The 14557-nt window shown below is 45.2% G+C and overlaps 1 protein-coding gene and 1 pseudogene across 9 annotated transcripts in view; one reads left to right on the forward strand and one right to left on the reverse strand.

Annotated features, from left to right (window-relative positions):
- The window catches only part of LOC100427722 (thyroid hormone receptor-associated protein 3 pseudogene), a 123035-nt pseudogene extending 108672 nt beyond the window's left edge, over nucleotides 1-14363 (reverse strand). The window contains exons 1-2 of the transcript XR_013395418.1: nucleotides 14302-14363; nucleotides 13674-14154 (exon numbers count right to left, since the gene is read on the reverse strand). The product of XR_013395418.1 is annotated as a thyroid hormone receptor-associated protein 3 pseudogene (transcript). The remainder of the gene's footprint in view (nucleotides 1-13673; nucleotides 14155-14301) is intronic.
- The window catches only part of SLCO3A1 (solute carrier organic anion transporter family member 3A1), a 319029-nt gene continuing 317795 nt past the window's right edge, over nucleotides 13324-14557 (forward strand). For 7 of the 8 annotated variants that reach the window (XR_013395179.1, XR_013395180.1, XR_013395181.1 and 4 more), the window contains exon 1: nucleotides 13324-13676. Coding sequence is in view for 5 of the 8 variants with exons in the window: in XM_077938333.1 (XP_077794459.1) it covers nucleotides 13497-13676 (180 nt within the window). In the remaining 3 variants the exon portion in view is untranslated. 8 annotated transcript variants of the gene reach the window in all.

Below are 14557 nucleotides of genomic sequence, written 5' to 3' on the forward strand. Positions count from 1 at the left end.
ATTTGTAATTTGATTGTTGTGAACATGTTCCTTGATGTAAAAGACTTTCAACTGTGTTAACAGTAAGCTCTATCTAACTTTTCCTTTGTAATTACTTACATTGCTTTTATGCTTAGAATATCGTTCCCTTTCCAGAAGTTTGTTATTTATTTATGTTTTTGTCTATGTGTGGGTTCTTTAATCCATCTGCTGTTATTGTTGTTTTTGTCTTGGGCTGCTGGATAGTAAAGCTATAACTTGAGTTAATCAATTTTCCTAACCATTTGAGAAATAATCTCTGCCTTTCTCATTTTTGTTGCCCTTACTTTAAGCTGGAATACATACTAGAATCTATTTCAGGGTTCATTGCTCTGTTCTATCAATCTGCCTACCAGCTGCTGAGCTAGTACCATACTGCTTTGGTTGCAGTTGCTTATGATATATTTTAATACCTAGTAGGATGTGCCTACACAATTGAAATGCTCTGATTCTCCTTTCTCAATACATTCTTAGTTTTTTGCTTGTTGTTAATATAAATTTAAGAATCACAATGTCATATAAGAAAAATAACATTATCTTTTGATTGGCACATTTATTCATCATGTCATCACAATATTTTAACATGTCATTGCAAAATCATGATAGCATTTATTTTCTTTTGATTGTGCTATTGTCGATTTTAGATCAGTGTTATGCTGACTTCATAAAATGAATCTTTATACACTCAGCTTTTGTTTTTATATCTAGAAAAATCAGATAACATGGTATTATCTGTCTTTCTGAAATTCTGAAAGTTATCACTGGTAAAATTTTCAGAAAATGAAACATCTTTGGAAGTAATACAATACATACATATACATGTATATCTCCAGAATGTCTTCTAAAAGTTCATGACTCTTTTTCTTAAGGTTAGGTAAACTATGCCATGAAAATATCTGTTTAATTCAACTTTTCAAAGTTATGAACACTACTGTGCTTTAACGAATATTTTTGTATTTGTAAAAATTCTCCTGTTTATTTTTATATTTGTCTTCTACTTTTACATTTTAGTTTTCCTCTTCACCTTTATATATTCTCTAGAGTTATGTTAAAAAGTTTTTGAATTCATATGTTAACTTTACTAATTCTATTTTTAATAATTTGTTCATTTTCTATGCTTATCTTTAGAAAATATTTTCTATTTTCATCGGTTTTGTTATAGACACCTTTTAATTATATATAATACATATCATTTAAAACTTACATATTTTGTCTTTTCCTATTGTCAAAGAGCAATAGTTCCATAAAAGGCTCACATAAAACAATTGCTTTCTGTCCATTTCCTCTTATACACCTTTGTTTTATATATTTATATATTTAATGCATAAAGTATCACTGATGATTTTATATTTTTATGTGTACTTTGCTCTATTGAATATTTTTGGCTATGTACCCGGTCTTGAATAAAGTTAACATTAATACCTTTATTTTTTCTTTGTATTTTTCTAGTAAATCTTCATTCTTTAATTTTTTATTTATATGTGTCTCCTTGTTTTGGATAGGTTTCTTGTGAGCAGGTCATAGTTGGATTTTCTTAGCCCAATCCTGAAGTCTTGGTATTTTAAATATAGGAAGATAAATCAGTTAAATTTATTATTATAACTGGCTATCCTCCCATCCTGGGTAATTATTCTGGGTATCTGTGATTTTGCTCAGACAGGGCTCAGGGAAACCGAGTCTCAACACTGACACAGAAATCAGTTGCAGGCAAGAAAACGAGTAAAAACTCACAATTAATCATGGGTAAAGAAAGAAGCATTATAAAAATCAAGTCTGTGGAATTGATCAGAAATCTAGAACAGGATACAAATCAAAGAATTTAAAAATGTCAGATACAATTGAGGAGTGCGTTCATAAAACAAAGCCAGGACAGCTTCCCTGAGGAAAAGACACACAGGGAGATGCAAGTATTTTTAATCTTTTATAATGATAATGAAAAAAACAATGATGGCAACAAATTACAACTACTCATTTATCAAATCATAATTGGGCCAAACACTGAACAATGTTCTTTAGATAATCCATCCCCACAAGTACCCTAGGAAGTGTACGTTTTTTCCAGCTTTACCAACAAGAAAACTCAGATTTTAAGTAGATAAGTTAATTTTCCTAAGACTAAAGTTAGGAAGTGTGTGAACCAAAATAAGTATCTCTCTCAAAAGTCTGTGATGTTTTCCATTATATTATATGGTTTTTCCCCCCGGTAAAGGTTAAGCATCCCTAACCCAAACATCCAAAATGTTCCAAAATATGAAAGTTTTTGAACACCAACATGACCCTCAAGGGAAGTGTTCACTGCAGGATTTCAGATTAAAGATGGTCAACTGGCATACACTCTGCAAATATTCCCCAATTTGAAAAAGTCCCAAATCCAAAACACTTCTGGCCCCAACCATTTCAGATAAGGGATACTCAACATGTATTAACATTTTTCTTGGTTTTTATTTTCCCCATTTCTATAAGTATGTATTTTTCTTTGACTTCTTCAAATTCAGTTTTTGTTTGTTTGTTTGAGATGGAGTCTTGCTCTGTCACTCAGGTTGGAGTGCAGTGGTGCAATCTAGGTTCACTGAAACCTCTGCCTCCCTGGTTCAAATGATTCTCCTGCCTCAGCCTCCCGAGTAGCTGGGATTACAGGTGTGTGCCATCACGATCAACTAATTTTTTGTATTTTTGGCAGAGACAGGTTTTCACCATGTTGGCCAGGCTGGTCCTGAACTCCTGACCTTAAGTGATCTGCCCACCTCGGCATTCCCAAAGTGCTAGGATTACAGGTGTGAACCACTGCGCCTAGCCCAAATTCTGTTTTTTAAGATCACACTTGAATGCATACATTCTCTAATCATCAAATTCATGAATGATATAACTTTTGACTCTTTACAAGATGAAGAATTTCATTTCCTCCATTCTCGCCAATGACATTTAGAATTATGGACCTATTTATCACTTTTATTCTATCTCAAGAAAAATTTCCAACTGTACTTTATTTACGACATTTTTTAAACTTAATTTAGTATGTTTAGCTGGGTTATCACAATTCTTTTGAACTCATTTTTTGCTATTGAGTTTTTGTCTTTAACATGTTGTTTCACTGGAACGTTTCTTTAATTTTTTCAAGAAAAGTGCATGGGTGGTATCTTTTTTGAACCCTTGACTAGAATATCTAAGAATCTCTTTTTGTTTTCTTTGCAAATTAACATTTCAGTTTGAGTCATAAGCACTTTCTAGTACCATTCAGACTTTATTCGTTTCTCATGTGGCATCTAGTCTCGTGCTGTACCCTTAATTCAGCCTATTCTCATTTTTATCATAAGTAACATTTGTTTTGTCTGGATGTTTGTAGAATATTTTAAAATCTTTTCCATTTGAACAAATTTGCTAGATTATGTCTGAGTACATCTTTAATTTTGCCCTGAACATGGTGCAGTATTTTAAGTTGTACATTTTTTTTTTCTAGCTCAAGTTTTTCTTCCATTTTTCTCCATGTTAAAGCAACGTCATTTGTTCTGGTTATATTTGCCTTGGGTCCTTCTTATCCATAGAGTAAGTCTTATTTTTGATCGACCAAATTACCTATCTTTTCTGTCATCATTTTTTGTTTCTTTTCTCTGCATCGATAGAAAACTTCTCTATCTTGTTTTCTATATTATTTATTTGGCTCTTTGTAATTTCAATTCTGGTCTTCACTTCATCAGAATTGAATTTTGATTCCACAATTTTATTTTTAGTTTACCTGAATTCAATTCTTACATGTCAGTTTCCCTTTCAATCTCAGAATCTCAAGTGTCATCTTTTTCATCAATTTCATTCTTACTTCAGAAAGCACATACTGCCTAGTATTAAGAACACAGAAAAAGCAAGATTAAATCTTTTTTCTGTTTTATGCAGTTAGCTTTTCCTTAAACAGGCATGATTTTTCTCTGCCTCATTGGTCTAGCGAGTCTCCTGCTATATGTTACAGAATATTTTTCATAGACTCAATGTATCTTTATACCATCCCCCAACACATATGCACTTACTCCCTCTCCAACAAGGAAATCGCTGTCCAAATTGTTTGTACTCTGGATCTGCCAGAATCTTCCTCTTAAATGTTTAACTGCAGAGCAAGCTATGGTGCCTAGCTAGCAATGTGTACCGTTACACCATGACATGAATTCCTCTTGCTTCCCTGTTTCTTTGTAAATGAAAGATGAATTCATTACTAAATACTCTGAAACATTCCATAGTCTTTTTGTGGCCTGAAACAGTGCATGGGAAGCTCTGATTCCAAGACACAGAGCTCTCAATGTATCTGGCAGATTGTATTTTCCAAAGATGGCCACTGCAATATATACCTCATTCCTTGGTTCTTCTAACAAAGTGACATCAAACATCCTTCACCAAGAGGTGAAGTCTGTGTTCTCTCCTCTTGAGTCCAGATGGAATTTTGTAACTGCTTCCATGAACAGGACGCAGCAGAACTAACACGGCTGACTTCTGAGGCTATGAAAGTCACGTTCTATGAAAGTCACATGGCCTCCTCTCTGAGGCAGGTACACTGGGAGCCCGGAGCATGCATGCATTAAGTCTGGCTGCCCTGAGGCTGTCATGCTGGAGAGATCAGGATGAGCCCACAAACAGATGTCCAAAGAGGTCCAGCTATTCTGACCCTCAGCTGTTTGTCTTTGTAGCCCAGGTGCCAGGTGCCAAATGAGATGATCCTAGCTGACAGTAGAGTCCAGCTCTCCCTCCTAAGCCCTGTACTGACTGCAGATTTCTTGAGCAAAATACGTATTGTTTTAAGCCACTAAGTTCTGGGGTGGGTTGTTACCCAGCAGTAGATAATTTTTTAAAAGTTTCCCATCCTTATTCCCACTTACATTACTTTATATCCCAGGGCATACTCTGCAACCACCCACCCCTTTCACCGAGGCTCATTGCGCCTTTCTGGGAGTTACAATTGCACAGACAGATTCAGCAAGGTGAGAATGCCATCCTTGGGCAGCCAGGAGGTGACCGTCAGGATTTTTGGTTGGGGAACCACCCAGCATCCTCTCTGTAGAACCTTCCTCTCTTCTTCCTACAGAGGAAGTAGGCACTCCTCTTCCTTGGCCATCCCATCTGTCCTGTGTGAGGAGTAATTTCCCTGAGAAACTGACCATCCATAGTTGGGAATCCTGGGTTTTCAGCCCTTTTATGTCCTGTCAGCCTCTTTGGATTTTTCTTGGGTAAAGGAAGTTAGGAGGGGGAAATCCAGGCAACCATCATGATCCAGAAGCTCAGCATCTCAACTTTCATTCTGAGATTCAGATATGCCATCAAAACAACAGTCAGACACAAAATAAAAAGGCAGGTTTCCTCTCTTCCACTCCCCCGTTCCCTGGGCATGTTATTAGTCGTCTATGCTCCCTCCCTGCGGGACTCCACGGTGTGAGGATTCCCAGAGAATGAAAATAACCAGCGTCATCTTTAGAGACAATTGTTCCTCTTAGTCCTTTTTTCTAAAGCCCCAAATACAATAAAAAAGGGCAATGAATATAAATACTAAAATACAAATTCCAAGCCAATTCTTCTCAAGTCATGATGTGCACCTGCAGAGCTTGTTAAACTTTAAATTCTGATTCAGCATATCTGGGCTGAGAGTCTCCTCTCTCTCTCTCTCTCTCTCCCCCCTCTCCCTCTCTCCCTGTCTCCCTGTCGCCCTCTCTCCCTCTCTTCCTCTTCCCCTCTCCCCCTCTCCCCCTCCCTCTCCTCCTCCCCCTCACCCTCTGTCTCTCCTTCCTTCCCACTTAATACCTGTGCTGCTACCCAGGGAGACACTTTGAGTAGTCAGGCTCTAGGCAATCCCTCTTGCTCTCACCTCCTGCCTGGCTAGGTGCAGTCTTATAGCTACCGTCAATACCATGTCCCTTTTCTCCTTTCCTCCTAATGTTTATGGGCTCTTCTTGCCATTTTCTCCTGTCCCATACCTATTGGGCAGCTCCAGTGAGGAAGGGTTTCTTCTTCTTGTGTCCTCACTTGTTTGTTCTCTCCCTCAGTTACTGACCACTCTGAGCTTGGCTCTTTTAGGAGGCAAAAATATAGAAATGAAAGACACCAACCAAAGGCTAATGAGGGAGAAGCACAGTGAGAGCTCTCCACAATAGGATCCACGCTAGGTTGTGCAGAGGCTGGCTCAGGTGGGGAGGGGAAGCAGGTGGGAGGGAGTCAGAAGGCAGTTAGAGAGTATTCTCTGAGGACTTCCTGGAGGTGGTGACACTAGCTGGATCTTAAGATATTAGTAGGTGTGAGCCCGCTGAAGAAAGGGGGAGGGAAGGACATTCCAAGCAGAGGGAACAGCCTGTGCAAGTGTTTAGAGGAGGAGACTGCATGGTGAGCTCAAGGAACTGTGATTAAGCACAGAAGGCGTATAAGGTGTGTGAAGGGCTGGGAGAGGGTTACGGTTATGTATTAGTCTGCTTTGGCTGCTGAACTGGGAGGCCTAAACAACAGAAATGTGTTCTCTCACTATTCTCAAGACCAAAGACCAAGATCAAGGTGTTGGCAGGTTTGGTTTCTTTTGAGGCCTCTCCCCTTGGCTTGCAGGTAAGTGCCTTCCACCTGTGTCCTTACGTGGTCATCTCTCTATGTGTATCTATGTCCTCATCTCTTCTAATAAGGATACAGTCCTATTGGATTGGAGCCATATGAGCTTGTTTCACCTTGGTTACCTCTTTAAAGGCCCTGTCTCCAAATAGAGTCACATTCTGTGGTAGTGGGGGTTGGGTTTGAAACGTATGAATTCTGGGGGAGATACAGTTCCGCCCATAACAGGTCATCAAAGGTTGGACAGACTTCTCGTTCTGTTTGTTCACTCCTCAACCCTCCTACTTGCTGTAGTATGGGAGAGGAGTATGTCTGGAGAAATGGCAAGGAGGCAGCATAAGGAAGCTAGGGTGCAGGAAACAAATGTATCCTGAGCAGAGGTTTTTTATCTTTCTCCCATTGGTATATGATGTCTCTATAACCCATGCTCTTAATTTAAGTTTTCTTTCTCTGTAGTGGCATCCTACATCCTGGAGATTTTTTTTCATGACCTCCTTGTATGTTCTCCAGAAACTCTTCTTTCTCTTTGATCAGTCCAAGGGTTAATGCACTGATTGCACCATGCCCACTTGAGGTACCCAGGCCTGGCACCCACTACCCCTCAGGAGGGCAGACAGCTGTGACCACTTTCTGCTGAGCTTGGAACTCACGAACTCATGATAATCGCTATCCCTCATGCTTCCATTGTGGAAATGCTGTTGGGCCTTCACCTGGTTTCCAGTGCTGGCTCATGTCATTTGCCTACCGTAGCAGTACCCACTCTCCAAATATCAAGGTTTGTGTGCATTTTTCAGAGACGAGGAGCAAAGCTGGGAAAGCCCTCCTCCGAGAGAGAGGATGAGACATTGTGTCTGGGAAAGGGGCTCGTGGGGACAAATTTTGCTGCAAGAAAGGTGTGTGTGTAGTTGCACAGAGGATGGAGAGGAGGGTCCCTGGGGAGAATGCCTGGAAGGAAGTTTTCTATAAACATTGACACTTTCTGGGTCTCTTCTGTCCTAATCAGAGGTATTAAGCTTCTTGGCACAAGGCCTGATGGGCACTGAGGAGAATAAATGATCCTCGTTATTATTGTTATTATTATTATTATTATTATTTTGAGATGGAGTCTCACTCTGTCACCCAGGCTGGAGTGCAATGGCACTATCTCGGCTCACTGCAACCTCTGCCTCCCAGGTTCAAGCAATTCTCCTGCCTCAGCCTCCCAAGTAGCCGGAATTACAGATGCTCACCACCACGCCCAGCTAAATTTTGTATTTTTAGTAGATGGGTTTTTGCTATGTTGGCCAGGCTGGTCTTGAACTCCTGACCTCAGGTGATCCAACTGCCTTGGCCTCCCAAAGTGCTGGGATTACAGGCGTGAATGTGGCCGATCCTTTATTTTTAAAGTAAAACACTTTCTATACCCTTAAGAAGCTAACAGTCTATGTGGATAAACAAATTATACCCCAAATGTACTAATATTGGGAAATATTTATTATCTCTCTTCTTTCTCCTTTACCTCAAAACTCATTTTCCGTAAATATAACACATTCCTAAAACCCTGGTTTTGTCATATCGATTCTATTTCCATTAATTTTCTTCTTTCTTTCTTCTGTTTCTCCACTTGAATTCACCACTTTTTAGAATTGTATCTACATTGATGTTTATCCTTTTCACTTCTTTGCTGAGCTTTAGGGCACGTTCAAATTAAGAGATATAATTTACAACATGAAACTATGAACATAGTAAGTAGCAAACAGAGGCTATTTGGTAGAAAGGCATATGGATCAGGCTAATTGGAAAATGGGGGTGGGGAGAGAAAAACTCTGAGAAAAAGAAAATAAGCTTCAACTCAGCCCAAATATTAGTTTCAAGCCAAAGAAGTTGGCCTAGCCCCAATTCTATCCTTGGTTGGACAAAATATATGATTGGTGCATTTTCAGAAAAAAAAAAAATCCACAGGGTGAGAATCTAAGCATCTATTTTCCATCCCAGTGACAATCAGAAATCATTCTTTGCATTTATTTTTCAACTTTGTATTTGCCTGTGAACGAAATTGTAGCTGGCAAAAGATGCTTCATGTGAATTACTTGAACAACAATTTCTCATTGTGTTGAATTACATTGAAGCTGCTTGCTGGGAAATCTTCCACAGCCCAGTAACAGAGGAAGATATTGTTTTTTTCCACGACCATATAGTTAACCCACTTCTCTCCTACCAAAATGAACAGAGGGTCCTCTCTAAAATGAAGGAGAAAAGTTCTTCAAATCCTAATCATTAAGCATTTACCTATAGCTTATTAATATCTTGCGAACCAAAAGCCAGTTTATCTTCCCAAGTCGCCCCACTTTCTTTTTTGCTTCCCTACATCAGATTTTAACATTACTTGGCTTCTCAATGTTTGGAATACCTCTAGTAGCCAGCAAAGTAAGGAATCATGGAACCACAGCCTTAGCTAGCAATATTTTCATCTTGAAAAGTCACCTAGTCCAGAAAGTAGTTGAGAGGCTGAAATAATCATAAAGGTTCTAGAGTCATTCATAATACCGACCTGTTCCTAAATTCACCACCCACCGCTAGAGGGAGAGATGAACGAAAAAGGGCCAGTGCAAGTGGTGGTTACAGCATTTCTCCAAGGCAACATTTAAGGAAGCCCAGTTGAGGCTTTTAATGGGGTTTAAGTTGTTGGCTTTGCTGCTCACGAGTGTCAACTATTTCAGAGGCTCCTTGGAGGGGGCACTGCAGTTTATGGAAGTGCTAAACCCCCTCTACCTCTCTCCCTTCCTCCTTGGTGCTCCTGTGTCCAGAGTTGGTTCCTTCCGGTGGGTTCGTGGTCTGGCTGACTTCAAGAATGAAGCTGTGGACCTTCATGGGGAGTGTTACAGCTCTTAAAGGTGGCAGGGACCCAAAGAGTGAGCAGCAGCAAGATTTATTGTGAAGAGCAAAAGAACAAAGCTTCCACAGTGTGCTGGGGCGGCCGTGGGGGGGGGAGAGCCGGGGGGAAGGTGACAGCTTTTGTTTCCTTATTTGTCCCCGTTCATGTCCTGCTGATTGGTCCATTTTACAGACCTCTAGCTAGCTACAGAGTGCCGATTGATGCATTTTTACAGAGCAATGATTGGTGCATTTTACAAACCTCTAGCTAGCTACAGAGTACTGATTGGTGTGTTTTACAATCCTCTTGTAAGACAAAAAAGTTCTCCAAGTCCCCATCTGACCGGGGAAGTCCAGCTGGCTTCACCTCTCACTCCCACCAATTTGGGGTGGCAAATGTAGACTCAATTCCTGCCACCTGCTGGTGGTGAGCTCCCAAAACCAACCTGCTGTCCTTTCTTTTGAGAAAAAATGGGGCAAATAGGACCAGCTCTCCCTGTTGTAAGCTGAGATATAGAATGTAGAAAGTACTTCATAAGCATTAACGTGCTGTACTGATACAAGCGTGTTTACTATTTTTATGCTGCTTCCTCTGTCTGCACACCGGGCTAGGGGAATGCCAAGCAGAAGCACCTGGTGCTCATAAACCCACCTTATCATCTCTAGAACCCTGATCTACAAGTAAATAAAGGATGAGCAAAGAAGGAAGGGAGTTGAACTTGTTAAATTCCTTCTTTCTGACTGTTGTGAGGTTGCAGCCTAATTTCCCTGAGGCTGACTTTAACGATTCTTAAGGCTTCAGGCACAGGATTACTTTCATGGCTGCTTACCATTAATTATAGGAAGAATCTACAACCCTAATCCGAAATCCTTTATCTGGCAGCAAAAGTGTGTGATTTCTCTAAAGACAGCTAATTTTTTAATCTAAAATAAATGGTTAAGCTGAAAAAATTGGTGCCTTTCTCAGTGTGTACATGAGGCATTGTGGTATAGAACAAAAAAGGCTGGCCGGGTGTGGTGGCTCATGTCTGTAATCCCAGCACTTTGGGAGGTTGAGGTGGGTGGATCACCTGATGTCAGAGTTCAAGACCAGCCTGACCAACATTAAGAAACCCTGTCTCTATTAAAAATACAAAATAGGCCGGGCGCGGTGGCTCAAGCCTGTAATCCCAGCACTTTGGGAGGCCGAGACGGGCGGATCATGAGGTCAGGAGATCGAGACCATCCTGGCTAATACGGTGAAACCCCGTCTCTACTAAAAAATACAAAAAACTAGCCGGGCGAAGTGGCGGGTGCCTGTAGTCCCAGCTACTCGGGAGGCTGAGGCAGGAGAATGGCGTGAACCCGAGAGGAGGAGCTTGCAGTGAGCTGAGATCCGGCCACTGCACTCCAGCCTGGGTGACAGAGCAAGACTCCGTCTCAAAAAAAAACAAAAAACAAAAAACAAAAAACAAAATAGCTGAGCGTGGTGGCACATGCATGTAATACCAGCTACTCTGGAGGCTGAGGCAGGAGAATCGCTGAGAGGCGGAAGTTGCCATGGGCTGAGAGTTCACCATTGCACTCCAGCCTGGGCAACAAGAGCAAAATCCATCTCAAAAAAAAAAAAAAAAAAAAAAAAGGCTGAACATGGATGCAAGTTCTGTCCCTTTCTAGCTTTATAAAAGAGGAACAACATAAGTCCCAGCCTCCCCACGAGACAAACCACACTGGGTGATAAATGAGATAATATGTATGTAGTTATAAAGAACCTGGGCTATGATGGCAGACACCCTGGTTTTCAAAGATTTGCCTTGCCATTTACTAGATAAGTGACATTGATCAGGTTAACCTTTCTAGGCCTCAGTTGTCTCATCTGTAAAACAAGGCTAATAGCAGTATCCGGTTTAGAGGATTGTTGTGAGGCTTACATTGTAAATGCGGTTGAAGCACTGAGAATGGTGTCTGGCCATAATAAGCACACAGTAAACATTAGCTTTTTTTAGTACAAAGAACGTAAATAAGAGTTGAAGACTATAATGCACTCTGCACATTTCATTAGCAATGGGGTCACCATTTATAGACAAGTAAAGTCTCAGCTCAGCTTTGCAGCTTATCATCACAGAGGCAGGGAACAGAGCTAGCTTGTCAAGGGTCTTCTCAGGAGGAAGTGGGGAGGTACCCCATGATGCAAAGTGATGGGGAGGGAAAGAGGGGACATAAAGATTCTGTAGAAAAGTTGGCTCCGAGTAATGGGAGGGTGTGGGGAAGAAAGGAGGGGGCAGTAAGGATTCTCATTATAGGACTGGCTGGGAATGGTGTGGCCAGTGATTCAGGAAGTGGGGAAAATGGGAAGAGACTTCTGTGGAGGGCGCCAATTCAGATAGGACGTGGCCTAGACAAGGTGGGGGCATCTCAAAGCGACACCAAACCTGGGTGAGATCATGTCTGGAGCCACAGAAGGATGAAGCAGTTTATATTTAAATGCCATGGCAAAACAACACCTCCACCATTACACCCTCTATTCCCATTCAAGTTCTTCGGGAGAAAAGGAAAAATATGGTAGGGTTCATTGCTATTCAGTTTTGAAGTTGAGCCTGCATTTAGACACAGGAGCCTGGGAGAGTGGGTCATTTTCTTTGACACAATTATTAAGGAAAACATTTTAAATGATTCCTTGAGTCCCCCAGTGGCCCAGGTGGAAGGTGCTGTTTCCTGGTACCTGTCCAGTCCTCTGAGCTTTTCTCTCAGCTTCCAAACGCTGCAGTTGACAACTAGCAGATCCTATTGGTAGTGCCCTGTGGCCCACACTCCTTGGTAACGGTGAGAGTGGGGAGTAATTAGGAGCGGCTGCCATGGGTCAGGCATTCAGGTCAAGGCCGAGGATGGTGGCCAGGGCCACAGAGCCAGGGGAGGGTGGGGACCCAGCAGGCCTGTGGCTGGCCGCTTTCTGCGCGCTCGAGCCACTGGGCCCTGGGCGGATGGAGGGCCGGACAAGGCCCTCTGCTGGGGCCGCGGCGATCTTGCAGCGCCTGGACACTGAGGCTGGGGCACCAACAGTCCGTGGGGCTCCCGACGTATTCCTCTAACTTCCCCTTTCTCTCTTTTCGGTCTGGGGCCTTTTCAACACCCTCTGTGGTCGGGGAGAGCTGGCGCAGAAACCGGCAGGCGGCAGAAGCCTCAAGCAGCTCTGACCTCTGGCACCTCCCCAAGGCCCAGAGCATAACATCTGTCCCCAGAAATCCCCAGGCGGAGAAGAGCGCGCGCCAAACCCTTCCTGGGTAGTCAGTATTCTCCATTCCTGGGAAGAGCCTGCCCTCTGAGGCTTGGGCACCGGGGTTCCCAAGCGCCGGGTCCGAGCCCCGCGGGGGCGCCTCCGAACCCCATCTCCGCGCCCGGCGCAGAGCCGCCAGTCTCCGCCGCGGGGCCCCATGACCCGCAGCGCCACCTAGGGGCCGGGCGCCGCCTCCCTCCCTCAGGGGCACCCCCCGTACTCCGCAAGGACTCCCGGTCTCCCCAGTTCTCCCGGCAGCCGGACCCTCCCCGCCTCGGCCGCCGGGCCGCCCTCCGCGTCCCAAGCCCGCCTCCCGTCCCTCCCCGGGGGCGCACCGGCAGCGGGGAGCGGCGCGGCGAGGGCGCGCAGCGGCGGCCCAGGCCCAGGCCTCCGGGCTGGGGCTGGGGCTGGGGCTGGGGTTGAGGGGGTGAGAGCAGGCGCGGCCGGCGGGCGAGGGGAAGCGGACGATGGCAGCGGCGGGCGGTCGCGGGAGGCGAGGCGGCGGCGGCGGGCGGCGCGAGGAGCCCCTGTGATTGGCACAGCCGGAGCCGGAGGAGGAGGCGAGGGGAGGGCGGAGGCGGGGGAGGAGGAGGAGGAAGGGGCGAGCGCGGCGGCGGCGGCGGCGGTGAGGAGCTGTGCTTTCCACCTCTCCAGCCCCGGCAGGACGGGGGCAGCAGCCGCGAGCCCGGGGCGGGGACAGCACGCAGCCTCGAGGCGCGCACCCCCACCCGGCAGCGGCCCCGACACCCGGGGCGAGCGGGAAAGCGGCAGCGGCGGCGGCGGCGGCGGCGGCGGCGGCGGGGGAAGGATGCAGGGGAAGAAGCCGGGCGGCTCGTCGGGCGGCGGCCGGAGCGGCGAGCTGCAGGGGGACGAGGCGCAGAGGAACAAGAAAAAGAAAAAGAAGGTGTCCTGCTTTTCCAACATCAAGATATTCCTGGTGTCCGAGTGCGCCCTGATGCTGGCGCAGGGCACGGTGGGCGCCTACCTGGTGAGTCCCTGAGCCAACTCCGCCGTGGGCCCCTTCCCCAGCCCGGCTCCCGAACGGCCGCCTGGCACGAGGAGGGGGCCGCCCGGCGCTGGGGGCAGGCGGGCATGACCTCGGTCCGGCGTGGAGGTTGGCGAGTGGTGCAGAGGCGGCCGCCGGGGGAGCTGCCGGCCGGGGCTGCCAGCGAGCGGGTAGCGGGCGGGACCGTTGATGCCGGTAGCAGCTCGCGCGCGCCCTGCTGGGGCTGGGGGTGCTGGAGGACGAGAGGCGGCGGGCAGGTGGGCGTAAAACTATTCCTCTCACCCGCTTAAGAGCCGAGCGAGACGGTGACTTCAGGGCTCTCCTTGGAGAGGAAAGCAATCGGGGTTTGCAGGTGACCCGCACATGGGAAGAAAAACCAGTTAGCATCCTGCGTCCTCTACTCTCCATTGCATCCTCCTCGAGAACAAATCTATTATGCATCATTTTCTCCGGGCGCTTTCTACATCCGCCAATTACAGGGGGATATAACAGCTTAGAGTAAAATGCTCCCTAGTGTGGCCCTGACCTGAGTCGGGGCTGCAGGGGGATTATTCCCACTCGGCATCCCTATAGCCCTCTTTCAGCGTCTGCGATAAAGTTACGGTACCTAGAGAGCAGCTGCGAGTTTGTGTAGTTCCTGCTATCCACTCTTAGTGCTAAATTCCCCATCGTGGTCTGTCGCCCACAGAAGGTTGCACCATTTTGCACAATGAATATGTATTTTATTTGCCTCCAGAAAGGGGATGTTAATGCTCAGAGGGCCCATGGGTGCATAACATTTCAGAGGAAACAGCTTGTAATGACTCAGCACTGTCAGGTACTTACTTTGTCGCTTTTGCCTCCCCTCCTCAGGTGGTCCCAAC

The sequence above is a fragment of the Macaca mulatta genome, chromosome 7 (genome assembly GCF_049350105.2).
Source record: "Macaca mulatta isolate MMU2019108-1 chromosome 7, T2T-MMU8v2.0, whole genome shotgun sequence".
Lineage (NCBI taxonomy): Eukaryota > Metazoa > Chordata > Mammalia > Primates > Cercopithecidae > Macaca > Macaca mulatta.